A 27,630-nucleotide genomic window follows, 5' to 3' on the forward strand; every position below is an offset into this window, starting at 1 on the left:
TGCTGTTAATAAACAGCACAATTACTCTGATTTTGACAAAGCCTGCTCTGGTATGCTTCACTGCCAGCAGCTCAGACTATTTATGCAATATACTACCTCTAGGATATATGAAGTAAGCTCCTACATTGTGGTTTATGACAATAATTTAGATCTTAATCAACAATGTACATTATTAAGGGCTGTGCAAAACATGCCCAAATAAAACCTACAAATTCATTGCCTCCGAAGGCTGCAATCTATAATGCATGTCACTGAGGAATTGATTACTGACAACTTGCATATTTCGACCCATCATATCCATGACGGTCTGTGCATTGTAACTCATTTCCTGCCATGAAATATGTTTATAATCAAGACAGGTAGTATGCTTCAGAAATGATGATGAGAATATATCAACAGTGTCAGTTAAATTCATCAATATACCGGTCCAGTGTGCCCCTGCTACACTGGAGCTGTGACTTCCCTCAACTCTTTGAAAGGCTGTAGGCCAGGGCAGCCATCCATCGCCCATGTTCACAGCAGCCAAGAGACACACCAGAAGCTTGCCTCCTGGCAGGCACCATACACCTCATGTTTCCACACATATTTCACAAAGTAACCGACACAACTTACAGAGCACAAGCTGTCAGCAGCTAGTTACTACAGCTGGGGAGCATCCGCATAGCACAGACACTGCCATGTGCCAAAAAAAACCAGGCTAGCTGTTGCACTCTGCACTACGTGCACTGCTTTACTCAACAGGGCTGGGAAAATTATAGATAATCACAATGAAAGATTCAGTGGACTGAATCTTTTCTGGTTTTTAAAGAGAGTTTAGTAAATTGGAATTTAAAATGCTACTTTTCCGTGCATTCACTGAATCCTAAATGCTTTTGACAGGAGGAATAACAAACACCATCTCATCTTCTAGGATGTGAATAGCTCTGGTCTTGTTTTCCGAATTTTGCAAAGTTAGCTCTGACAGCGTATAAGCATGCTGAAAGCAGCTGTACTCGTCAGTGACATGTAATCACCCAAAGCTAGTTTTCTTTTCCCCTGCATTCACTACCCAGCTGGCCAGAGCTGCAGCGTCAGATGGTTACTACGACCAGCTGAAGAGCGGCTGGAAAAACACGACCCGAAACCATCAGCCCCTGTTGTCTCCCAGCACTCTCCTCAGCGACGCGGCCCTGGCCGCCTAGGGACGGCAGATGCCCCTGCCCGCCCCGACCGAACGACCCAGCCCCGTAACCGTCCCATGCCGGTTACTGCGCTGCCCACCCCCCTGCCCGTCTCCGGGACCGGGACCGGGACCGGGGCCCAGCCGCCCCCGCCGCCCTTCGCGATGCGGCCAGAGAGCCCGGCTGCCCACAAGCCGCCCAGTGCGCGCGCGCGCGCGCGCACCGCCTACCCGCCGCTCTCCCGCTCGAGCTGCCGGAAGGGATTTTGCGCCCTTCCGCCCCGGGGTCACGTGACATCCCCTTGGTAACGCAAGATGGCGGCGCCCATGTTGCTGCCCGAGTCCCCTCTGGGGAAGTTGAGGTGAGGCCGAGGCTGGTGCCGGTGCCGGGCCTCCGCGCCGCCTCCAGGGGGAAGGGGAAGGGCCCGGGGATCCCCGAGGAGGGTCACGGCCCAGCCCTGGCCGAGACCACCCGGCCGCACGGCGGCCGCGGCTGAGGCCGCCTCGCGGCCGGGCCTGGGAGTGGCGCAGCTACGTGCGGCAGCGGCCATGGCCGACCGGCCGCCGCCGCCGCCGCGCGCGGGGGCGGGGGGGGTAACCGGCGGCCGCGGTTGGGAGCGCGGCCTGGCACTGGGGGGCGGCGAGCGGGGCTGCGGGGGGCGCCCAGGGGGCGGGGCCGGAAGCGGGGCGGGGGGGGCCGCAGCGGCGCGGGGCGCTCAGCGCTGGCGGGGCCGCCGCCCGGCCCGGCGGCGGGGGGAGCCGGCGCTGCTGCATCCCGGCCGACCGCGCTCGGCGGCCGCCGCTGCCGCCCGCCTGCCCGCGCTGCTGGCGGGGCGGGGGTCAACGGCCCACGCCCGGGGGAAGCGGCGGCCGTGGGGCGGTGTGAGGGTCGGCGACGGCCGCGGCGCGGGGAGGCAGCCGGCGTGTGCGTGCCTGGGCTGAGCCCCGTCCGTCCCTCTCCGCAGATGACGGGATCCTCGGTCCGGGTCTCCAAGTCTTTGCAAGCACCGACGCTCCGCGGTTGCTGGAGTGGCCTTGTGGCCACACGGTGCCGTGTGGCTGGAGGGGCAAGCGAGCCCCAGCCCTGAAGTGGCTGGGGCGCCGCTGCTCCTCGCACTTCAGCTGTTTGCCCACCTCCTCATGTGCTGCTGTGGCCTGGGAGGGAGGGCTGTTGCTCGCTCTCTCTCCCTTCCTCGGGCTTCAAGAGCACCTGAGAAAGCCTGGGAACTGGGAAGGAGGTATCCTTGCTTGTCAGCCCTAGGCACCTGCTGAGCGGATGAGATTCGTTTCAGGCAGGTGATATTGCAGGAGGAGTCGCTAGGCTTGCTTGATCAAAGGTAGAAGGCTAAGGTGTGGGCATTGCACGCAGTCGGGCATTGGTCTTTGAGGGCAAGTGCTCTGCTGCAGGGATAACCGCCACAGTCTTATTGGTGGCATGCACAGGTGTGCAGATGGTGAGGTTGTGAGTAATCCTGAACGGAAAGGTTAGAGATGCCGGTGAGGTTTTGGCTGTCTGAGTTATACCTATGGAATCTTTTAAAATTACATACTCCAAAACGGGAAGATTTTGATCTCCCGCCAATATTTGGCACGGCATTCTGACAAGAGTTGAAGATCATCCCTCGCTCCTATTTTTCCATTATGAACTGGCTAGAAAGAAGAGAGCTGGAATGAAAAATGAGAGAAAAGTGGTTGATATGAAAAGGCTTTCAGATACTTAAAGGGTTTTTAACCATAATGAAAGCATGGTGCTGTTTGTAGGCAGCCTTGCAGAGCTGTCAGACAAGCAAGGATGAGTCTGGCCAAGCTTCAGTAGCAGAAGACTAGACCTGAGATTATCTGTGGTGGTTGTTAAATGTGCTTTTGTTATCTATACATTAATACTGCTGCCTGTAGAGAATATCAAGGGAGAAGAGAAGGTACTTAAAATTTCATACCCTGTAAAAGAGAGGAAGACTAGAATGTGCTGAAAGGTGTGCCAGAATTATAGGGTAGGAGATCCCCAAATTTTTCTCCCTAATCTTACCTAGTGACCAGGTTTCAGGAACTAAGGGAGATTTCATGGAGTTGGTGATAACGTCAAGTACTGCAGAGCTCCAGAAGGATGAGACCCTGTGTGTTGTGTCCGAATGTGATCGTTGCTGCTGTCCACACGCAGCTCTAACAGCATAGGTACAGATTTCATTGTCATGTCAGATGTCCCTGTAGAGTTACTGTTTCATATGAATAGCTGTTAATTTTGCAGTTTGTGGGGTTTTGTACTGCTGACGTAAATTGAGTGCATGTATGACAGTAAAAATCCTTTGTTTGGCTGTTTTGACGTAAATAATATTCTCTCATCTTCAGCCATCAAAAATACAGAGCTATTCTGAAGAAAGAAAAGCGAAAAAAAAAGCGGCAGGCGCTTGCCAAACTAAGAGACTCAGGTAACTGTGAAGTGTTTTGTATTGTCAGTGGAACTAGTAGTGGTTCTTTTTCTTTTTTTCTTTCTTTTTTTTTTTCCTTTCTTAAAAGCATATAATTTTGTGTATCTTTGCTGACTATAACATCCAGTTATTTAGATGCATTGTTTTGTGTTTTTTTTCAGAAGCTACAGAAAAAGATGAATCAGTGTCTGAGGAGGAAGAGGAGGAACTGGAAGAAGAGGAGGAGGAAGAAGAAGAAGAAAAAAAACTTGAGGCAGAAAGGTGAAAAATGTAGAAAATGGCATATATGCAGTAGATACATTTGTAGTCAATTCCATTTTGATACTTCGAAAAGTTTCAATGTATTCTGTAAAATGGAATCCTTTTTGTATATTTTAGGCTACAGTTTTTCTCTAAAGCCTGAATGATTCCTATGGAATTTTCTCTTTTAAAGAAGATTAGATAAGCTGTAGTTCTTGCTGAACTAATAAATTTCAGTTGTATGCGTGACAATTGCATCAGTTGTTTGTAGTCATTAAATTTTGTCTAAGTGGTATCTGGTTTCCTTGGTAGACAAAAACTACATGAGCAATGGTTGCTGAGAGAAGAAAAGGCCCAAGAAGAGTTCAAGCTTAAGAAAGAAAAAGAAGAGGCTGCAAGAAAACGTCAAGAAGAAGAAGAGGTGATGTATAAACTGAGTGTTACAGTTGTGTCTGGCAATAAGGTAGACTTAGTGTAGTATCTTTTACTGTTCTGTAGTGGACCCAGTTTTCTTGATGTTGATATGTTTGAAAGTGTAAGCTCTTCTTTCTTCCATTCTAGAAGAGCAAAATTAAAAAGGAAAAAAAAAAAAAAAAAGACTCTTTAAATGGGTTTTTGTCCAGAGATTTAGTTGCTTATGACTGGATGAAAACTTAATGGTCAAGGAGTTGTAATACAACATGCTAGTTTTGAATTTGACTGATTATAAAGCATTTGTTTCCTTAAATAATTTTTTAAAATATTTTTTTATCATAAAGAGGAAGATCAAAGAAGAATGGGAAGAGCAGCAAAGAAAAGAGAGAGAAGTGGCACAGCAGAAGCAACAGGAGAAGAGAGAGAGAGAGGTGATTCCTGGCAGTGGGAGGATAAACATGTTACATATCCTCTTACATTATCAGATGCAACAGTCTATGCATGTTGAAGAGGGATTTTATTCTAATTAGCAAACGTATAAATGTGTTAGTTACTTCTTCTCTCCATTCTGTCTAAATTCCTGAAACTATTATTCACTGTCAAAGAGGATCTAGTGAATCCATATACCTAGAAGGGTAACTAGTTTTAACGCATCTGGTTGTTCATAGTATGTGATATTTTACATCAGTTAAATACAAAGGCACGCTGTGAATGCAGGTTCTGATATGTGCACTTTTTGCGTCATGCATTAAAGATAATCCTTACTTAATGTCCCAGTTGAACACAGTCAGTGTTGAAGAAAATGCCCAATGAGGATATGGAATATGGAATTACATTGCTGCTGTTCCTTAACACAGTTCTTAATCAAAAGATACATTACAGCTCTTCTTTACCTGACTCATCCAACAGGACGTATCTTTTTTTCAGAGCTCCTTAGGTGGAGAAAAAAATGATACTGAAGATACTAGTCATTGATAACATTTCTGTTAATGATACATTCTTCTTAAGTTTTAGAAGTTGAATGACCTGGATGTAAGATGTCCTGTACAGAAATCCAACGTCAGGACTGGCCTATCGCCAGTAAAGGGTGATTGCAGCTTTCTAGGATCCGGTCATTTTAGCTTCTCCACAATCACAAAAGATTCCAGTCATTTCACTGGGAGGTGTTGCTACTGTGTCTGGTAGCCACAGCAGGAGAAGAGACATGCGCAAACAGTATTGTCTCCTGCATTTAATAGTCAGTTGTGTCGCTGGTTATGCAACACTTGCATGAGGAATGAAAAAGAACAGCAGTTGTTGTATTTCCTGTCTTACTTCCTTTTGTGTTAAAGTGTCCATTTCTCTCTTTGCAGAGTAGGGAGAGAAAATGATGGTTGCGTCCTTTATTTAAGGTTGAGAGGTAGTTCCAAGAGAGTTGAACCATGGTAACAGCAGGATTTTCCTCCTTCCCTCTCCTTGTGTCTGGGTTTGCTAAAGCCCTCCGTGGGCTAATTTGGTTCCCTGAACTAGATGGAAGCCGCTTTCTTTTTTGTTTGGATGTTGGTTGGTTTGGTTTGGTTTTTTCTGGGTTACTATTTTACTGGTTTAGTGAGTTAAATTGGCTCATAGAGGGCATTGACAGGCACCCAGAGGGAAACTGAGTACCCTGCTGGGAGTGGAGCCACCCATTTCAGCAGCAGAAAGTTGTTCAATTGATTTGGTGTGTCTCTTGAAACAGCATTTTATTCAAATTCTGACTTACTGATTTAAAAACATCCCCCCCCCCCCCCCCCCCCCCCCCCCCCCCGATGAGAAAATAGATTTTCTGGTTTGGTGGGGTTTGGGGTTTTTTTTTGTTGTTGTTTGTTTTGTTTTGTTTTTCTTTAATAGGGTGGATAATATCTGACATACTTGATGATTAGTATGAGATGCTGTCTGGGTCCTCATCTTGGATTGCCTTTTTTTATTTTTATTTGCACTTCCTCTTTTTTAATTTAATTAATTCTCTTCCCAATTAGAACAATGCTAGCATATTTTCTTGTATTGGTTATGTTTAAATGTCTTTTTTCTCTGTCCTAGAATAATTTGTTAGAACTAATTTCCAGCAAGTTTTGGAGAGTGACTTTATCATTTTGTTCAGCCCACTTAGAAGGAGGAAGGGGAAGAATATCCTCATTGTTTTCCTGTATTTGGAAGGCTAGATACAGTGAACTTAAGAAACTTACTGAAGTTTCTTAACAGTTACATGTTTTGCTTTAACAGAGGTTCACTAAGCAATGTGTTTTTCTGTGTGTTATATAGATTGTTCTAGGTTAAAAAGTTTAGTGCAACTAAATGATTATGAACTTAACTGTAACCAGACTGAGTACTAAAGCAGGAGATATATTTAAGTATTCAGTAGTTCAGTGATAGTTTTAAAAAAGAAGAAAATGAAATTTTTTAAGTTGTCTAGCATTTAGATTAGAAAGTCGTCTACATGAGGGTCTTGTCTGATGTATCCTTTAACAGCTTTGTAGTACATGAATTGCTACAGAGCAAAAGTAAAACTTCTGTTTTCAAAACAAACCCCATCAAACTTTTATAATGCATAATCATTGAGTGTTGTAAATTAGGTTCTTAACTAAAGAAACCAGATGTTTTGCGTGTCCTCAGGGTTTTCACTAGTCCTGTGTTTGCACCATTTATAGGCAGCTGTGCAGAGGATGTTGGATCAAGCTGAAAGCCAGGTATGCTCAGAGACTTTTTGAAGAAGAACTGAAAAGTAATTTAATTGCCATCCGGTGTTTGCCTTCTAGCATGTTGTCCATCTGCTCTCAAGAACCTAATGGCCTGAATAAATTTAATATGTGGTGGCTTGCATGAGCAGCTGTAAACAATTATTTACTGGGTGGAACATAATAAAGCATATTTCTGGCTGGTTGGTGGTAGTGCAGTTGTGCATGCTCAGTCCTGTTCAGGAGATCTGAGTCAAAATGAATCTGGAAATACTGCTGTGCACTGTTAAAAAAACACTATGCATGATGGTTTATTTGTGAATTAGAATTCTAAACAAATCTGTCAGTCCTTCTGGGTGGCAAGACAAACTTGTCTTTTTAAGCAGATGGCACGCTCTAAATAAAAGGATTCAGCAGTAGAGGAGGGCACAGATCCTTAAGGAAAAAAAAAAGGTGGGGGCGGGAGACGCTGACTGCACGGGTGCCTAGGAGAGCATGGATCTCAAGCTGGCAGTGTGTAGTAAAGAAAACTGCAGTTTTCATCTGAATCTTAGAGAAGATGAATTCAATCTTTCCTATTGCCTTAAAGAATAATTTGGCTTTTTATCCCTGTCATATGGTTAAACTTGTGAAGATTCTTGCTCTGCTTAAACCATTGCATGAATCTGAAAATTAAGTTTTAATCTAGTTAACCCATTGTATGTTGATTGCCATAGCTGCATCGGAGTTGCATTCAGTTCCAAATTATGTTTAAACAGTTCTTTAGGTAAGGAATCTAACTCTATTTCATAATGTAGGTAGAAAAATGCTCCGAACTACTACTTGCCCAGAGCTCAAGATGTAAATAAACGGAGTTTTCAGTTGATTTAAAACGAGAACTTAGGCTAGTCAGCTTTACAGATCTTCTGGTTAACAAAATGAAAATTTCCTTTCTAAGATGTTTGTTTTGTTTGTAGTCAGTCAAGGCTTGCAACATGATAATCCCATTTTGAATTACAGAAATCTTAATGGCCCAAGATGATCAGTATGGAGGCTTTTACTTCCAGTGCTAACTATGAATTTAATTTTTTTTTAATTCTGGCCTTTGGCAAGTTACTTTTATTTTAGCCTTTTCTAGCTGCATAAAAAGCGATAATGATAACCTTACTGAGCTTTGAGCTGTTGCAGAGACAAATAAGTAAATAGTCCTAGCTTTCTATCTGCCAGGCGTATAAAGTGCTGCTCAGCGGATCCTGGAGTGAAATAGGTAATGGGCTTAGCTGAATGGAAAGAACCTGTCCCAATATTTGTAATTCTCATGGATAACCAATGAAATTGCTGCTTGAGGAGCAAATATATTGCAGCTCTTTTGGTTATAAACTCTTAAGCTTTTCCTTTAGCAAAAGAAAACATCCAGTTTAGTGATTTTTTTGTTAAAAAGAAATCATGAATATAGACTTGTTCTTGAAATTGAACAATTATCAGGAAAAGAGGCTTCCATCACCAGAGACCCAGGGCACTGAGCGGCTTTGTAAAACAATGCTTAAAATAGATTCAGCTTGCCTTGTAGTAACACAGTGCTCATAATTGCATGTTGATTTAATTGGTAGTTTTATTTTTGACATTACATTTCTTTATTTTTTTTCTAACTTCTGTGTATTTTAATGTTTTTTCCACAGCTGGAGAATGGTGTGACCTGGCATAACCCAGAGCCCCCAGAGAATATAGGAACAGAGAAGGATAGAGCGAATTGCCCCTTCTATATTAAAACAGGTTCCTGCCGATTTGGAGACAGGTAATCAATTGAATATTTACCAGCATAGAAGTGTTTTGGAGAGATGAAGAGGAAGCAACTTCATTAGGTCATATGCAAACTGAAGAAAAATTGCTATATAAATTACTTTCACGTATTTGGATGTGGTTCTGTTATTCATGATGGAACTAGACATTGAGAGCAAAAGCGTTGCCTGGCTGGAATTGAACTATTTATTGTTATGGCATATTATTGATGGTGCATTCTGGTTACATCGGTCAAACTGACTTTTCCATAGCTCTGACACATGCACAGATATATTCAGACAGAATATATGTGATTTCTCTTATTAGCACAGGCCTGATATGTCAGATGTTGGTTTTTTATCTTGTCTAATTTGCATATGCCGCATTGTCTGAAAAATAAATCTCAAATGGACTAAAGCAAGTTAAGGTACATCTGCACAGTTGGGAAAGCTGTTGTGTAGCTTCCAGAATTCTCCTGTTTGTGTACTGTTTAAATGCATGATACATTCATTCTTGATTCTTGTATACTGTTACGGGTGCCCTATCTCAGAAGGGAAGTATAGTAAAAGGCAAGAAGAGAGAAGGACAACAAGATGATCAGAGATGAGGAACAGCTTCTGTAGGAGGAGTGGCTAACTAGTCTAGACTCCGCTTTCAAAGAGGTGATGGAAGAGGGCTGTGGTAGATGAACATTGAACTCATGAGTAGGATGGGAAGGATTATTTGCTTTTATTATGAAACAGTTTAATTAGGTGTCCCTGAGTGTTTACCAGCTTTAAAAAAAAAAAAAAAAAAAAGTACTTTCTCATATGAAACAAATGGCAAAACTTGTTGCCAGGGGACATAGAGGAAGCCAAAAGTATAAATGGGTTCATGGAGTACAGATTCATCGGTGACCATTAAAGATGATGACCCAAATGCAGCATCTGGCTAGAAAATCCCTGAATTTTTGTGTGTGTTAAGGAGGAACAATAGCTCAGCAGGGAAGGACTCTGATATTTATTAAATGAATCTTCAGCATAAACTAATACGGCTATTTTACTAACTTGTATCACTGAAATGTGTGTGGTCCAGCTATTGTAGTTTTCTTTATCCTAGAAGTAATTTGTTTTAGTGTGATGTATATTGTGGATAATTATGTGATAATTCAGCTCTATGGAAACTTCAAGTTCACATCTTTTTTCTATTCTGAAATATGCGTTGAATTCCTAAATAAAACTTTGGCCAGCTATTTCACTGCAGACAGCATTTTTGGTTTTCAAGTGTTTAGTTCTTTGTAATCTTTGCAGTATTTTTGTTTCAGTGGTATTTAATGGAGGTAACCTCCTTGGATTAATTATGGATTGCATAAAAATCAGTTTTGCTTTGAACTATGAATAGCCTTGGTAAATAAATAAATACTGAGAAACATCATATGCTGCCCTTCTTCTCTCACCTATAGTTGTTGAGCTCAGCTACCTCTCCTTCATCTTCCTTCCTCCTCCTCACATACTTGCTTCCTTCACATTCTGGTCATTTTAATCTCTGGTGTTGACCATAAGTTGAAGGACTGAGATACAGCTAGGATAAGGACTGGAAGAATGGGTTGGAAGCTGAAATGGACCGCAATGGTGAAAAATTGAGAGCCAATGTTATCAATAAAATAATGGTTGAATCTTGTCAAAGCTCACTATGTCTTGAAGAAGCTAAAACTGGCAGAGTTCACCGTTACTAATTTCCCCAGAAATTCAAACCCCAATATTTTGTAGTAATACTGGATTTTGGGTCGTTCATTTTCCTTGGGGTGCCTTTTGTTCTGTCATGTGCTATATTCATTTTGTGTACAGACAATATTGATTGGGTATAATATTTTGAGTTCTATCATTCAAATAGAACAGTGAAAGGACGCAGCTTCTAAAATGTAAAAAAAAAAAAAAACAAAAACAAAAAAAAAACAAAAAAACCAAAAAACCAAATTAATTGTCTCCGGTTTTAGTTTTGGTTTCGAGTTTTGGGTTTTGGGTTTGGGGTTTTTTTGGTGTTTGTTTTTTGAAGTCTAAGGTGTCAACCAGAAAGTGAGAGTCAATTTCTGACTGACTGGATGCGGAAAGAAGCTTCCTATCTGAAGTTTTGGTTGTAATTGCCCGTTTCGAGACTTGATCTCCCTCCAATTTGTCTGTGCTTTGCCAGTGCTAGATAAAGACAGTAGACTAGTCTGACTGTTTTTCTGATCGTGTCATGAAAAGGAGAAACGTGTTGGAGAGTGCATGACCCAGTTGCTCGGGGAAGTGTTAGAAATGGAGATCATAAAGCACAGTGAAATAAACATGCAGGCTAACATCTATGTTCTTACTGAACCTGAAGGTTCGTAGGGGAGAACTGTATTTCAGCATGTGAGGGAGGTAGCCTGAATATGATGGATGGTGAGGGAGATCCAATACTTTTACGGCTGCCAAGAAGATGCAGATTAAGATAAGACTTACTTAGAAGAATCATTTTTTTTAGAAGTGGAAAAATACCAATCTCGAACAACTTCAGTAAAAGTCGTTCAGTTTGCAAAAAGAAGAGCAGGGACTTGCTTTAAAATGTTTTAAAACATTGTCAGTAGTCTTTCTGTAAAGCCCTTCAGAAATGGGGAACACATTTAACCCTAGTAGCCTAAAAGAAATTACTTTAGCTCTTATTATGTTACTGGTATCTATAGCTTTTGCAGACGTGCTTTTTTAAGCAAGAACGTATTTATGCATGGCAGAAAGCATTAAGATTATACACAAATTCACTTCCAAAAGATTTAATAATTGAAATATGTTGATCTTCCACTAATGGATTTTCTTTTGTAATAACTGTTACTTAAAATGGCAAGTGTTTGAAGTTTCAACAAGTGCATCTTCTGCTGAAAGTAGTGATCTTTTCACTTCTCTTTCTTCACTACAAATGTCCAGGTGTTCTCGCAAGCATAACTATCCAACATCTAGTAAGACACTACTGGTCCGAGGGATGTTCATTACTTTTGGCATGGAGCAGTGCCGGAGAGATGACTATGACACAGACGCGAGTCTCGAGTACAGTGACGAAGAGACCTACCAGCAGTTCCTGGAGTTCTACGAGGATGTGCTCCCCGAGTTTCAGAACGTGGGGAAGGTGGTTCAATTCAAGGTATGCATCTAAGTGTAATAGCTTGTTAAATATGTAACATATGCCACGTAAGTTCTGTTTTACTAGCCTTACAGGAATTCTGCCCAGCATGCCCTAGCTAAATCCCACGTACATTAGAGAACTATACAGTGTCCTTACAGCAAACTGTGCATCTCCAATGTCACCTGTAAACTTGTCACTGCTGTTACACAGCATTGTCTTACTCTGGGTGAATCTTCTCTCCCATTCCCGTGAACGGTTATAAAAGCTTTCACTTTTATATTGCAAGTTATTCATACTGCTCAACAGTCCACTTACCTCACAGTCCCTTTTTTACTTAGCCTGTGATAAGCCCCAGAGGGTCCACTACCATTGTTAGACAATATAAATATATCTGGGCTATTGTATTTGTGCCTAAGGAATGAAATAGTGGGGGTATAAAATGTATTTGGAGTATATACCCAAACAATGTCATTTTAGGACTGGTTGGATAAAATAAAATCAAACTACAATGAACTGAAAAGGTGGTAGATATTTTAGTAGGAGGAATTATGAAAAGGTGTTGAGATTTGTCATCCATCCTTAACTTGTTCATTTGGTTTACTGAATGTTCTGTACTGAATTTTTCGTATTTATATTAGATTTCTTATGGGGGAAAAAGAGGGACCTGTAAATGGAGACCTCGGAGATGAATGATGTGTGTTAACAGTCCCATGCTGCCCCAAAATATGCAGCTTGGATGGTGAAATCTCCTTGTAGCAGAACCTATTGCAGCATCCCTTTCTGCTTGCCATTCCTGAGTGTTTTCCTGCAGTCACCAGGAGGCACGCAGTGCCTTTTCTCTTTTTGTTTCCATCTACTGACAGCTGCCTCAGAACTGAGACTGCATTAGCATTTCAAGCAAGAGTAAAGTAGAAAAAGTGAATTTTCAATAGTTGTATAATGAGCTATAAGAAACCTTCACTTGTTTGGAGGAGTATCCCCTCCATATTTTGACTCATAGGATATTAGCAAGCTGTGCTCCATCCTAGAAGACAGGATGTAGATTCCCAATGGAGCGTGGGTTGAAACGCTGTCTTACCATCAAACTCAGAGCCTCGACTTTGTATCATTGTTATACGCAGCTGTGCTAACTTGCACATACTTGGGTCCCTATGACTAATAATGGGGTAAGAGCTTTTAGTGTGGCATTTCTTAGCTTCTGAAGCAATTGTGCAACTGTAATATGATTCTCATGGGCATTTTCACTATATTAGAGATGCTTAGAAATTACGTGTTGGCTGCAGGGATCTTAACTGTGATTGAGCTGAGTCTCTGCTACCATTGAGAATCACATTATACACACCTCTCTTCCAGCTGACTTCCCTTTCCAATGCAGCCCAAGGTTTTACTCTTGCTGTTCTTTCTGGGAAGCTACTCCAGAATCTGGCAGATCCTGACAGAACACACTTCTTTTCCCACCCAAAAATGTCCATGGCAAAATCATTCTCACTTGTTCTTGTGTTGACGTTGTTTATCTCAAATAGTTCGACTGCTTATTCTGTGAAGCCCTTGCCTAATCCAGTGCACAGAGAGGTATTCTTAGAGGGTCAGTCAGGGTTCAGTGATGAAGGGAGCCACTTGCCTCATTTCGTGTGGATATTGGAAGAGGGCTGGGGGCAAAAGAGGCTGGGCTCACAGTTCTGCCCTGGAGAACTGGGTTCTAGCCTGCTTGGGCCTGCCCGTCTCAGAATCTTTTGTAACTAGCAACAAGCTTTTGGGGAGTTAAATTGTGTATTTTTGAGAGCTTTAGATAGACTTTGAATGCTAAATCATTATGAAAAAAGGTGTTTCAGAACTGTACAGTGAAAGTTAGTGACTTCAGTTTTTCTACCTCATCTCACAGGGATGCTGTGAAGGTAAATTGCTCTAAAGATTCTCTTACCATAATGAATCCCACATTACCACATGAGGATACTACTAATTGTTTTCAGAGCAGGATTTGGCTGTTGCACAATAGGGTTGGCCCAGACAATTGAGTACAAGCTGTCTTGTGGACTAAGTGAAGCAGAGGTCCCAGAGTTAATCAAAGCATAATGCTGAAAACAGTCAAACATTAAGTCAGAAGGGCTTGCTTTTTTTTTTTTTTTTTTTTGGCTAAAACTAAGTGTTCACAAGAAAATCATATGTAAGTTCATATTGATGAGCTGTTATAAATCAGAATGCCTGCCATCTCAGCATGCGTGAGCTGCTGTATAGCATAAACCTTCCGTTGCGCTAACTTAATGTTTCCATCCCCTTAGGTCAGTTGCAACTATGAGCCTCACCTGCGAGGAAATGTGTATGTCCAGTATCAGTCGTAAGTACTCGCAATCTTAACAAGTTTTAGAACTAAACTCCAAAGTCCAGTAATGAACACTGTATAATCCAAGTGATTCATTCTCATACTGTAATGGGAGCCTAAAATTGGTAAGTAACATCTTAAAGGATTGTATGATGGTAATGCTATGTCATTTTTACTCTTTAAAGGGAGAAGGACTGTCAGGCAGCTCTTGCTCTATTCAGTGGACGATGGTATGCAGGCCGACAGCTTCATTGTGAATTTTGTCCTGTGACAAGGTGGAAAACTGCTATATGTGGTGAGTCACATAAACACTTGGAAAAGAGAATGTGTGTTATTAAAAGAGTACTTAGGGGAGTGAAAAAGAGGGAATTAGCCTGTAGCTTTCAGATCTGCCTAATGTTGTAGTTCATTTCTGTTTGGAAGACAAATATGCTAACTTGCTTGTGTAGATCTAGGAAAGAAAGGGAATATTCATACCATGTCACGTAAGTGTCTGAATCGTTCTAGTGGATTTACCTTGGACTGGAAAAGAAAGTTTGGATCCTAGCTTTGGAAATAATGATCTTAAGGTGAAACTACAGGAAGTACTAATTTATCTCTTTAAAAAGCAACCACAGTTTCTGAACCATCAAGAGTTCTTAGCAGTAACTATCACATTTGACTTCTCTATATTTGCATTCTTAGATTAAGGTAGTAAAATTATTTATGAAAATTGTTTTCAGCTAAAACCTTCATAGCTGTTAAAAAGTTAATTCCAAGAAAAGTACATACTGAAAATTAATCTTGTGTGAATTAAATTGATAGGAGTTCAGATGCATGTTTTTCTGTTTGAAGAAGCAAAATTCAGTTTATTAAGTTTCTTTCCAGTAGGTACATAATGAAGAAAGAGATTTAACAGGTCTGGTTCATAAAAAAGCAAACCCTAATCTGTTGCAGGCTTATTTGAAAGGCAGAAGTGTCCAAGAGGGAAACACTGCAACTTTCTTCACGTATTCAAAAATCCAAACAATGAGTTTTGGGAGGCCAATAGAGACATACGTATTTCTCCTGAACGGACTAATCAGCTGTCTAAAAACTCTGAAAGGAGAAACAGAACGAGCCATCGTGATGACTATTACAGCCGGTCAAGGAGAAGGGGCAGCCCAAGCCCAGATCATTCTTACCGGAGAAACGGAGAATCTGAGAGAAAAAAGAATCGCCGCAAAAACAAGAGAAGGCGCCGTTCTGGAAGGTCAAGAAGTCGAGAAAGGAGGAGGTCTCGCAGCAGGGGGAGAAAGAGGAGAGGCCGCAGTCGCAGCAGAAGTCATAGTCGAACACGCAGTAGGAGCAGAAGTCGGAGTTCCTCTCGATCCAGGAGCAGGGGTAAAAAGAGATCAAGCAGCAGAGGAAAAAATAGTGAAACTCCCAAAACAAAGTGAGAATTACTTTTAGAAATTGCTAATTGATCAAACATAGAGCTGACAAAGAAATCTTTCCAATAGGGCACCAGATATATTTGAGTTTCAAATAAAGTGTTCTTGCACATTAAAATGTTTCTTCCTAATAAAGGAACCTAGTTTATTGTGTGCTAAGCTTCAGAAAATTAAAAGTTTAAGGCCTATGTAAGGTGTGAATGTCAAGTACTCTAGCTACTCTGTCCCTCTGAACTGCTGCAACATCTGGATGCATACCGAGTACAAATAGAAAGAGAAGTAAAGCTTATTTGGTATATGCTTATTTCCGTGTTATGTGTGTGTTAAGTGTTTACTGTCCCTGTAAGGAGTTAGTACAGAACAGCCAGTGTGCTGTAAATTCACACCACAGCATACTGCAAATTGAAGTCTGTGTAGAAGAGAAGACTGCCATTTATATTTTCCATCTGCTTATGGGAAATCTCTTTCTAGACAAAGTAAATATAATCATGTTATGAGTTGGAGAAAAGGGATCTAAAAGACATCGCTGTTTGATTGTACAATACTTGCCAGTAGGAGCTTTGTGGTCATAAGTGTTGGATTTTTCTGTCTCCCCTGACTGAGCTGCTGAGCTAATTGCCTGTAGGGATTGTAGTAGGCTAAAACGAAGTAGGAAGCACACAGAAAAACAATCAATTTATTCAGTACCTTAATCCCCAAGTAAGAGTGGAGACCATGCACTTGTAATCCTCAAGTAAGGACAGAAAATATTTTGCATAGCTCTTGGTTGCATACCATTTGTAGTTGAAAACAACCTGCCTAACCTGTGATGGAGTGGTGGAAAAGCGGACATCTGGTCACCAATGACGCATATGTAGTTGTGAAGGCTCAAGATGGTTGCAGTGTGGCTAAGAAATGAAAGGTTTTATACCTGAAACAATACCTTAGGTTTTTGGGAGAGGAGGACTTGAATTAAAGCCTTCTTACGTTTATTTTACAAACAGTTTGAGGCACCCTACTGCCTAGCTTCCCTACGGTCAAGGTGGAGAGTAGGGTACATAAAAACGAAGTTATCAGGACAAAACCTTTTTGAAATGACAGCTATATTAGCAAAGTACCTGCAATTAGATAAATCCTTACAAATATTTCTTCACTTCTAAATGAAAGATTTGTGCTGTGAGATGGACTGTACTTCACACTGCTTAACTTCAGGTATTTAACTTGGGCACGCAGGCGTCCTTAGACGCTTGGAGAAAGCAGTTTGTGGCACTGAAGGTGCAGGTGCCCTGAACGGTCTGCAGAGATACCTCTGTCTCTTTAGCTTCTCCAAAGAACTTGGGTTCCTGCCTTTAGAGTACAGTTCAGACCACCTAAGTTAGAAGCCTAAAGTAGACGTGAAGTGCTCCCAAATAGATACTCGTTATGACTCCAACAATGTAATATAAATTCCCGTAGAAAATCTGGATATCCAAACTTTACGATAGCATTCCTCACAGCAAGAATGTTTTTTTTTCCCCCAGGATAGTGAAGAGTGAGTGAACATTGCTTCTGGATATAATATATATATTTTTGCTTTTCTAAATGCATACTGCACCTAGCATGCTGATTATACATTTTCCTTCTTTCATGTGTAACTGTTGTCCAATATGGAGTAATACAACAAAAGTGCTATATATTGATGTTCAGTTCAAACCCGACTTTCACTATATATTGTCATAACTGTAGGCAGAATTGTAGCGTAGTTAATTTGATTAAATGTTTTAGTTATTAACAGATGTAGGAACTGTAATTTAGTAGCATAACTTTTGAAATAATAACTTTGTTTAAAAGGCATATTTCAAAGGATAGACAGCACTAAGTTTTAAATTGTATTTGAGAAATTTGTGATCACCAGTTTCTCATAACATATCTTTTTCAGACTAGAACTTACAGACAGATTTTCCCCAAGGTTTCTATTTTTTCATAGATGCTCACTTGTCTAGTTGGGTCACTTGTGCAGAATGTGGCAAACTCTGGTTCAGTTCCCTGGAGCAGAACTGAACTGGCATTTCCTACTTGCTGAGAGGTACCACCAGCAGGCCAGTAACATCTTCCTTTCACTGGTGCTGCCTTGCGTCCCACGACTCATGCTGCTGAACTAGCCTGCTGGTTACGGCTCTCGGGTGGAAGAGCTGACTTATGCCATCTGTAGTACGTTGTACATCCTGTGTCATGCGGCAGGCTGTTGCTGAGCATTATCTGAGCGAAATCAATTGCCGAGCTCAAAACAAACAGAAGTGGTGGAATGGGTGGTGGGAACCTGTGACCAGTCGGGTGAAATAAGCAAAGCAGGCCTCTGTAGGATTAGAAACCAAGTGCCAACTAAGACCCGTGTGAGAATTCCACAGGTAATTAGGCTCCTTGTCCCCACAGTTTTGTAATGGGATCTGGGAAGCTGAGCTGCTGTATTTTTTTAAAAAAAAGTTCTTATAATTAAAAAAGACTTGCTCAGAGATGCATGTAAAAATTTAAATATACTTTATTTCTGCTACTATAATGGCTGAAGCTTCAGCTTTTTTTTTCTTGAGGTCTGGACCCAAACTTACTGGCTGTACCTGTGCAGTGTAGGACTGGTAGCTGTAATTAATTATCATTCACTTTCACATGCAGTCTGTTGATTACACAGAAATTGAGTGCTGTAGATCTGACATTTAGTTTGCATTTGTTAGCATGAAACCTGGAGTTCAACCAGTTTTCTAACTTCAGAGTTCATATATTTCAGTATTGTTTCCCTACTTCATAATTTTAAGTAGTGTTACATGCATGGTTTTGTGTTTCCTTATTAGCAGAGTGAGCTATTTATTCTGAAGAGACAAAGAGACTAGAAGTTTTTAAATGTTAAGCTTAATTCTTCTTTTTCCAAAGGGGAGAAGCCCCAGAAGAACACAGAAAGGATTTAAATGTGCAAGAAGTAGCTTGTTCTCACTGCGTGTTATTCTGCGTATTCCACATAGAAGGACCTTATAAAGTAAATTAATATTGGCCAAGTTTTCTTTTGTTTTTAATGACTGCTTAAAAGCAGCGGCTTTCAAAATGCTTTTTTTCAGTTGTGAATTCTGCAAGGAATCACTGAGGTGCTGTAGAGCGATTATGAAAGCAGGCGTTGACAGAGAGCTGGGAGAAGTTGGTTAGGGCCTGCCAGACAGCTCATTTCACCGTCAGGATGGGGAGCAGGCACTGCTCCTACCCTTCTCCTGTGGGAGGGGGAACACAGCCGAGCCAGGCAGCAAGATCACATTTTTCCAGTGGCAGAAGGGGAGTAATGACAGCGTGGTGGGAACTCCCGTAGGCACAAGAAGTATTACTGCCCAGCAGCATTTAGGTATCGGGGAACCGGGCTTGCCCCCTCGCAGCAGCATGCCCTCGAGTTGTGGCTGGCGGCTGCTTCCATGCGGTTGCCCTTTCTGCCTGTCCGGAGTAGCTAACCACCATCGCAGGGGGGCGAGGAGGGGGAGCACGTGTCCATGTGTGCTGAATGCAAGGCTTTCCTTTGTTACGGTGGGGGAACAAGCACACATGGAAAGGCCTTCCTTCTCTGGCCCTTCCCTTGCGTATAGGGCAGATGGTCTGAAATGCATCCCAAGTAACTTCTCAGCTTTATGTCCTTTGATGATAGCATGTCTTTCTCAGATACAGTTGTGCATTACTGCATTCAGTGTATCAGAAATTGCCCTGAAGTTTACTAGTGACATTCCTGTGTGCTAAGTAACGTTTTTTCAAAAGAAACACAAGAGCCTGCTTAAAGATGCTATTACTTCCTGTCCTGGATCAGCATTTCTTACAAAACATGAAAGTCTATGCTAGTTAATAACTTAAAAGCTTAATTTACTTTCTTACATCATCTGAAGAGTGCAGCTGATTTTGCTTTCACTCTAAGTTCACTGTAATTAAAATAAACCCCTATTCCACATATCCTTCTATTCAGCGCTGATGTATCAGCTGAATTCAGTATCTATCTCTGATTTAAAAAAAAGATACAACATTGACAAGTTACACATTGGTAAACTATGAGACAGATTCCGAAGCAAGCCATACAAGCATAACCCACAGCACATGGTAACTTAACAAAGGCAGCCGCAGGGCAACCATCATCATGGCATTAACCCAAAAGGAACAGCAGATGTTTAGGAAGGCCTCTTCAGGTTTAAGATTCAGTGATGAAGTTGAAGGTACTCGAGCCAACAATCACTTGCCTAAACGATCCAGAAATTCTAATCGATTCTTTAGCTTCCCCCCGCCCCTTCCCCATAAGATAGGAAACTTAAGAAACAAAACTTTATTTCATGTTAGATTTAAGAAATGCCCTAAGATGGTAAGTTTTCCTTATGCTTTTGCTGATAACATCAACCAGTTCAGTTCTTTCAGAAAGCTGGAGAACAGATTAATCTGAGAAATTTTTGGTTGAGACTAGGATTGTGAACGTTGCATTGACTTGCTCATAATCCCATGTAAGGAACTGAATATTCAGTCTGTATTATCCAGAACCCTCTCTCAACATGTGGTTTGTTTTAATTTTCAAATGAAGTGGCACTACCGCACCAATTTAACATCCACTTTAATAAATTTCATGTTTAATGTGGTAAGCCTTCCAAAAACTTGCTAATTTATTGCTTTCTGTACAATTTAAACGGATGTAAATAACTAATCTTGGACACAGTATACTCACACATTTTTTAATAAAAAGTGCTCAAGAACAGGTTAAGCACTGTAATAAAACTTCCCTTTTTTTTAAGCTAGCACTGAGTAGCCTCTTCTTTCGTCTGCAAACACCAGAATTAATTACATATGAACACACAGCAATGGTGTAAAAATGGACATTTATTACAACTAAACCAATGCGACAGACAGAGCTCAAACAGTTTATTTGTCACAATCACAACAAAGCTTAATCCAGCCAAGCACATACAAGTGACAGTGTAAGCTTTAAAAACATGTTTAATACATACAAAATTGCTTCGGGTTTGACTCAAACTAAGGTAATTTTACCACTTCAATCTCACACACAGGGTCATTCTGCTACCACTTTATCCTCACCTATCCCTGCATGTTGTGCACTGGGGAAATGCCAACCACTGCTTTTGCGTGCCCTAGGATAAAAACGGTCTCTAGCAATCTGGTATGTTTAAATCCCAGAAAGGGCGTGAAGTAGACAAGTTCTAACACGGTGAGTTCACAGGGCGTGAAGTAGACAAGTTCTAACACCCTCAGTTCACAGGCCCCACCCTGGCACTGCCCCAGAAGCCTGCAGACCCACCCCTGCCCCAGCAGGCCCTTCTGCTCCCACAAGCATTTATACCCGGATCTGGATCAGGGGACTTGCAAGCGGCAACGCTGAGCCTTTCCTGGTGGGTTAAATCCAACTCAGATCGCATCAAGCTCACAGTCTAGCTCTCCAGATGGCTGTGTAAATGCTTACCCTAGCAGTGCGTGACAGCTTCCAGCAACAACGCCAAAGCTAGGTTTTGTGAAAACGTGGCACTGCTTACTCCAGTGAACAAGCCAAAACATTGACTGCGGGAGTGAAGGTGCTGGGGAGGGGAACAGCCCCGCCTTCTCAGGGACCACGCAGACACACAGCAGAACCTGGCTACTCCAAAGTGTGGCACTACTGCCTCAAAACTCAAAAGCATACATGAATCAAATTTCTTCAAGTGAAACAGGGGAATTATAATTCAGTTTATAGTTACTGAAAGTCTACTAGAAGTGTCAAAATATTACTTGATACCACTTTACATGGTTTGCAGTGAACCTACTATACAAATCTAATATTTAAAAGCTCTCACTGCAAATCAGGTGGTTCAACTGCCTATCACACAGGAGCTTCATAGGGATGCACCACATGTTAAAGGTGTAAGTCAAGAAAAGCAGTTAAAATGACATTGACACTTAGTGTGTTTTTTTTCCTTTTAAAGGTACCTATACACCCAGTAAAGCATAACTATAAAACACCAATAAATACAAATTAATTTGTAGAGTTTGAAAGATAGTAAGTCCCTTTTGTAAAGCTCCTCCTTTCCCATCTTCAAAAGTATCCAATTTTCATTATGCACCTCTCTATAGTGTCAGAAAGCCTACCCCCCTCCTTGTGTTTATGTTCAGAGCAAGCTAATATCTGATCTAAAAACAGTCTCCATGTTTGGATTTTTCCTTTTTTTTTTTTCCCTACTACATGCATTCCCTTTTTAGCATAGTAACTTGCACAGTTTTGCTCAATGTAGCTACACTTTAATACACCTTCATTTCTAGTGAGTTGATCAGTTTGCAGTTTTCTTGCAAAAAGCAGTATCACCTTAACAGTTGTTACCAGTTTGATATGCAGATCCTAAGAGGATTCTTTGGTATAATGACAAATTCAGTAGTAAACAGGTATTTCCAATCTTTATGCATCAACTGAAACAAGCAGAATTATCACAAGTGGTGACTAAAATGTAGATGAACGAAAGTCTTTGGTTGCATAAACACAATTTCTACACCATAACATCTCACATTTGGAGTTGTCCATGTAGTTTCTTTTCATTTAGATATGCTATGTCATAATGATACATTTATTTCCTGAAGTCAAGTTTGCTTATAAAAAACAGTACGCTTATTGAAGTCAAATGCAATTTTCCTATAAATGCAGTGAAGGGAGACACTGAGTCAATTTAAATCTAATTCCCTTTCATTTATGATTTCTGGACTTTAGTTCCTTGTTCACTTTTCAAAGGAGTATTTTTCTTGTAGGCCTGAATGAAGCAGCTTAGCAAAACAGTAATACTGACAAACAGCATCTTACACCATTAGCTAAACATTACAATGAAGGCAGTGAACATTTACAGTATGAAACACTGAGATGTCATCAGCTGAAGTGAAGATTTATGTCAATCCAATTTCTTCAAGTACACTACGTGGGGTCTCTGCTTCCTATGGAGGGAAAATTTGAGACAGTGGTAAATGGACCCTGTGCTTCTATTGAACAGTACCATACGTAAGTTAGTACGAAAGATGCTTAATTAAAAAGGAAAAGCTGAAAGACATGAAAAGTACTGCAGTTTGCAAACATGGTATTAGCCACACTTTTCAAAGAGCTGTTAATTAGATTGTCATGGTTCACAGGAATAGCTGGTAGATTTTATTGCCCTCAAGCATAATAAAAATAAAGCAATTCAGATGTACCAGCAGGGAACAAATCACAACCCAGTAACAGAGATATGAATTGGGGAGGGATAGGGAAGCATCTTGCAATGGAGTCAGTGATTTTTGTGGTGAATTGTTTCATGGGTCTCAAAAATCTGTTAGGGAAGAATCAATAAATGGATGAATGAAATGACTGATGCAACTAAGATACAGTATCCCTTAAGCTCTTCAGAAAGAGTCTAGATTTTTTACACCGTCCCATGCTTAGTTCATAAAACCAGGTCAAGGTACCTTGGTATACCTAGTGTCAATAAACTGACCCCTACAGAAGTGAAGGAATTGCCAGGATTGGAATTGTATTATTCCACACCAGGCATAAAGTTTTAGGTTAATTCTAATCTTAAAAAGCTTTGTTTAGATTCAGAGCAAGTTGTTTAATACAAAATTCCAGAGGGTTGTTATCAGATTTGTATTCGTTATTCCTATAGCATCTGAAAAGAAACAGTAGTTTAATTAGAAACATTAGGCTGTCCTTTTCCATAATTATTAACAATATTATAGTAAAGAAAAAGGGATACTGTGTCCTTACGGAAACATAAACAGTTTAGTATCCAGAGTATGAATAAACTTACTTTAGCATCCTAAAACAAGACATGTCATGAAGCAGAAAAAAAGGCAGATAATAGTTAAGGCAGCAAACAAATTATTTTTCAACTGTTCTTCTAAATATTTATTAGAAAAAAATTGTCAGTAAAACACAACAAACACGTTAAATCTTGCAAACACCACCAGAACATTGTCTCTATCAACCTTGACTATGTAGCACAAAATGATCCGAGTTTACAATCCTCATTCAGTTCATGTATAAGGTGATTTAGTAGTGAAGGAACGAGCTATGATATTTTAAAGGCAACTTCATTTGAAAGTCAGTCAGTGCTTGGAACAGGCCACCTCTGAGCACTTCAAGATGGCTTCCAAAATCCCACAGCAAGTAAGAAATTGCAAGAAAAAGGCAAGTTAAAACTGGAAACAAGATACTCGGTGTATTAAAGATATAGTGAGTTTTTTCTCACTGATGCAATATTTAAATATTCTTAGAACTGCACTGACCTTGATAAAGCCAGACAGGATGGCAGGATTAAAGATTTACATGTGTATTTTAACACAAATCCCCCCAAAGGAGACAGTGATTGAAGAAAAGGCTATGTAGCATTTTTAATATAACCTGTTCTATTATATTCCCAGATTACTTTGTTGCATTCATTTTAGAGGACATGCGTCTCCCCTATCCACCAACTTAAAGCATTTTACTCAAAAGAATCCTACATTCTTAACTATAGCAGCAGAACTCAGTATTCTAACAGAATGTAACTTCTCAAGCATTTCAGGGTCTTGAAAATATTTGTAATAAAACAACTTTTCACAGTTTTAAATTGATTAGACAGCAGTGGACACTTACAGTTACTCAGTGGTAAAACGGCGTATTTACTAAATTACCTGAAAAAAAGTTGCTCAATAGCTATGAAGAAATACAGTGCACTGCTGCTACTATCTTTAAAGCAGTTTAGTATTAGTCTCCACAGCCAATTCAAAGTTGTAGGTAATTTTCAACAGGCATATAGTAAATAAAGATTAAATTTCTTCAAGTAAATCAAGGTCATTGGCCAACAATGAATTTAAAGCAATGTATTTCAAGGACAATGGCTACTTGTCCACAGATACCTCACCACTAAAACTCAGTAAGATTTTAATTTTTTAATACTACAGCAGTAACCTTGAGGCACATCAACAATATAATCTCAAAAGGAGCACCTAAAGGCTAATGTGTTTTGCTAGAGGAATAATTTTATCAATTATGACTTTTAAGAAACAAATGGAATGAATTATGTTTTGTTCACATTATTTGTTTTAGGAAGTGTCAAACATTTTATCCAATTGTTATGGAAAACATTCTGCAATATTATACACTACCCGCAGCTCAGAATCACCGAAGGCAAACAATGCAAATTTGAAATATATCAGAACACAGATGAGGAAAAAAAGTCATTCACATGAGACAAAAGTGCATGCAATACTTTATTTCAAACATGCCAGGAAAGCTAATTCATTACCTAGTCATTTAGAAGCAAGCAGCTGTATACAGATAACAAGAAAAACAGCATCTCATTACAGCTCAATGCACAGCATTTTAAGCCAACAGGCATGAAATAATGCAGGCTAAAGCAGCATTAACCAGACATTCAAACACAGTGTTAATGTCTTACAGAAAAAAGGCAAACTTGGAAATGGAAAACCACTCCTATGATCTTGTTTTCTGAGATTTCAGAATGCTGCAAGTCCAATCCACATCTTTTGTCTAACCCCCTAAATGTCCCATTTTTATGTCAGTTTAACATTTGAAAGGTAGTGCATTACCACATATAGTACGTGGAACTAGCTGTTTGTGGTTAATCTCAGTAACCACCTCCTTGCTAATTAAATTTTAAACTATTTTCAAAAACTGCATTGGTTTTAGGTTACAAATTATTTGCTTCTACTAGGCAAACAGAGGATGCAATACATGCCCTCTCACTCTGCCCACATTTTTTAATTGAAAGGTACTTATCATTCATCCTCGTGGCAGTTCTCTGATATACAAGGTAGTCTCCACTTAAAACTGGAAATGCCAATTGAAGGAGACATATTTCAAGTATGTTGTTAATGGACTTAAAAAAAAATCTTTCCAACCCTAACCATTTGTAAAGCAATGAACTTGTTCTTGCCTTCAGTGGCAGATATTGTTCAACTACCCACAAGAATGTTTTGAACATTTAAATAAAAATGTTGTAACTTCAGATTTACATAAGTCATTCTCTTTGCCCTAATCAATTCTGCCTTCCTCCTCTTTATAAGGTAAGTCACACTATCGTGCCAGTCTCAGAAAAGGATACTGGTATGTGCATCTTTAATTAAGATGCAAGGTCTGTGTAGAATTGGGTGTAACATCATTTAATACTTGTGTGTATACACATTTCACAAACTACTACTTCTTCACTAGTTTCTCTATAAATATTAACTTCATCTACAGGTTTTAAGTGTATGTTTAAATACCACCACAACTTATTTAAAACAAACACAGGTCAAGTAATGTTACAGCATAGGTGTTGCAGTATATAGATGTTTAGGTCAGAAAATTCTACAGAACTTTTAAGCATAAGACTTCAAGCTTACACACAATAAAAAAGTTAAACCATATGCCAACAAGCACAAGTTCTGTTGAAATGAGACATGAAGAGACAACACTGTAAAACAGAGGGGGAAGAGGAAAGTACAACAGCAGAGAATGGTTGTGGTATTCTATTAGATTCAAGATGACTGGATTCACCAAGCTGATGATAATGTTCTGCCATGAGTAAGTCACAGGTCTATCTCCTCTGAAATTCTGCATGCATGATGAATGAAGCCATTTAGTACACTGGGACATTAAAGTATTCATGACGTGGCTACAAAAGAAATGTACATATTCTTATACATAATAGAAAGGTGGACAGATATGCAAGAAAACAAAAAGTTATCTCACTATTGTATCTCTGACATGAAAAGGACATTTGATACAGAAATACAATATTGTATTTTTGACTACTCTAGACCTCCGGGGGGGAGGAGGGAAGGGCAGGGGGAGAACCATCATTTTACCCCCCCTATACTTGCATGCTGGGTCCAACAACATACAGGACAACTTCACATCACAATTACTGTATTACATAAGGTCAGAGCTTTTTCTCAGCCAAAAATTGTTTGAAGCTGAGATACTGTTCCAGAGATGGACCACCCTATATATTTGCTCCATTCTAGCCTCTTCAGTAGACACTGACCGTTGGCTACTGTCAGAGACAGGGCACTGGGCTAAGTGAAATTTTGACATCACCTACCATATCTGCTCTGATAAACACACACTGGTAACAGGCCTCTAGAACACAGTTGTGAGCAGCACCGTGCCAGGGTAGTACAGCAGTGGCATTACTTGTGACAAAAACTATCTTTCTATCAAAGAGTGCCTGTTTAAAAGATGGCAGGTATCTGAGACACCTCTCACAGCAGGCAAAGTTTCCTTTGCTTTTGAATTATGCCGCTGAACTCACTCTTATATTATTAGCATGAACATTAGTATACAATCTATTGAAAGATGAGTTAGAAAGCAAGCAATATTCAATTTTTTTGTATTAAGATCAGTGCCCTGAAGACAGATGAGGACATTTTTAATGGAGTAATAGCAATTTAGGAGTATCAGCCCCACATACGCCCATTACACATCTTCTGGGAGGGGAAAAAAAAAAAAAGGCACAAAACACAACTCTGCATATCAGTTACCATCTTTCATGATGTACCACTTAAAATCTTCAATCTATTTTAGCATCCCACCCCCCCAAAATTATAGAAGTCCTACAACAGAACTGAGAAAGTTCCCATGACTTCTAAACCTAACAATTTCCTCTGTGCCATCTCAGTTTATCCACATGTTCAAGCTTGTATATTTTTAAACTCTAATCTCCAATTACAAAAAAGCACAACAAAAATATCCTAGAAGCTTTACAGGATTTATACTGCTTTTCAGTATCAGTGATCTGAACATTATTCCATAGTAGTTAAAATTATTCTGAACAAGCCAACTACAAATCCAGTAGTTCTCAAAATAATAGCACCTATAGCTCAGCGACAGTTGCAAATAAGTTGTATGAAGTCTGCTGTGATTTTTCGGTAGAACTCAAAAGAATTTGATATATAAAAGAGAATTACAAATGTAAATTTTAACTCTTAAAACCTCTTTTACTGCTTAAGTCAAATGTCAGCCTACCTTAAAAACAAAATGCTGAGGCATATTCCTAACTGGAAAAGGAACTGCATGACAGTGGTATACAGTACTAGCCCCAAGGAGTAGAAGCTTTGACTAAAAAGAAAATATTAACTCTAGAACTGC

At 40.2% G+C, this 27,630-nt stretch overlaps 2 protein-coding genes across 4 annotated transcripts in view; one reads left to right on the forward strand and one right to left on the reverse strand.

The window, feature by feature from the left end:
• The first annotated feature begins 1,473 nt into the window (after positions 1–1,473).
• Positions 1,474–20,293, forward strand: ZRSR2 (zinc finger CCCH-type, RNA binding motif and serine/arginine rich 2). Its single transcript, XM_050915026.1, has 11 exons — positions 1,474–1,521; positions 3,506–3,585; positions 3,747–3,846; positions 4,138–4,246; positions 4,584–4,670; positions 6,906–6,944; positions 8,591–8,706; positions 11,612–11,825; positions 14,087–14,142; positions 14,313–14,422; positions 15,064–20,293. Exons 1-11 carry the CDS (start codon positions 1,475–1,477, stop codon positions 15,543–15,545), a joined length of 1,440 nt encoding a protein of 479 aa, XP_050770983.1. The 5' UTR covers position 1,474; the 3' UTR covers positions 15,546–20,293.
• A 62-nt stretch (positions 20,294–20,355) lies between these two features.
• AP1S2 (adaptor related protein complex 1 subunit sigma 2) overlaps positions 20,356–27,630 on the reverse strand; it is a 32,110-nt gene continuing 24,835 nt past the window's right edge. The window contains exon 5 of one of the 3 annotated variants that reach the window (XM_050915028.1): positions 20,356–22,460. In XM_050915028.1, coding sequence (XP_050770985.1) covers positions 22,413–22,460 — 48 coding nt within the window. In that variant the 3' untranslated portion in view covers positions 20,356–22,412. Of the gene's footprint in view, positions 22,461–24,735; positions 26,156–27,630 lie in introns of those variants that run through there. The other 2 variants (XR_007768184.1, XM_050915029.1) reach the window with 2 other exon arrangements.

This window comes from Gymnogyps californianus, chromosome 1, assembly GCF_018139145.2.
Source record: "Gymnogyps californianus isolate 813 chromosome 1, ASM1813914v2, whole genome shotgun sequence".
Taxonomy (NCBI): domain Eukaryota; kingdom Metazoa; phylum Chordata; class Aves; order Accipitriformes; family Cathartidae; genus Gymnogyps; species Gymnogyps californianus.

Excerpts from the sequence above, each read along its gene's own strand:
- ZRSR2 (XM_050915026.1), top strand. The coding sequence starts at position 1,475 with ATGGCGGCGCCCATGTTGCTGCCCGAGTCCCCTCTGGGGAAGTTGAG. Across the intron at positions 3,586-3,746 it reads TGCCAAACTAAGAGACTCAG|AAGCTACAGAAAAAGATGAA; the intron begins GTAACTGTGAAG and ends GTTTTTTTTCAG. Across the intron at positions 14,143-14,312 it reads GTGTATGTCCAGTATCAGTC|GGAGAAGGACTGTCAGGCAG; the intron begins GTAAGTACTCGC and ends TACTCTTTAAAG.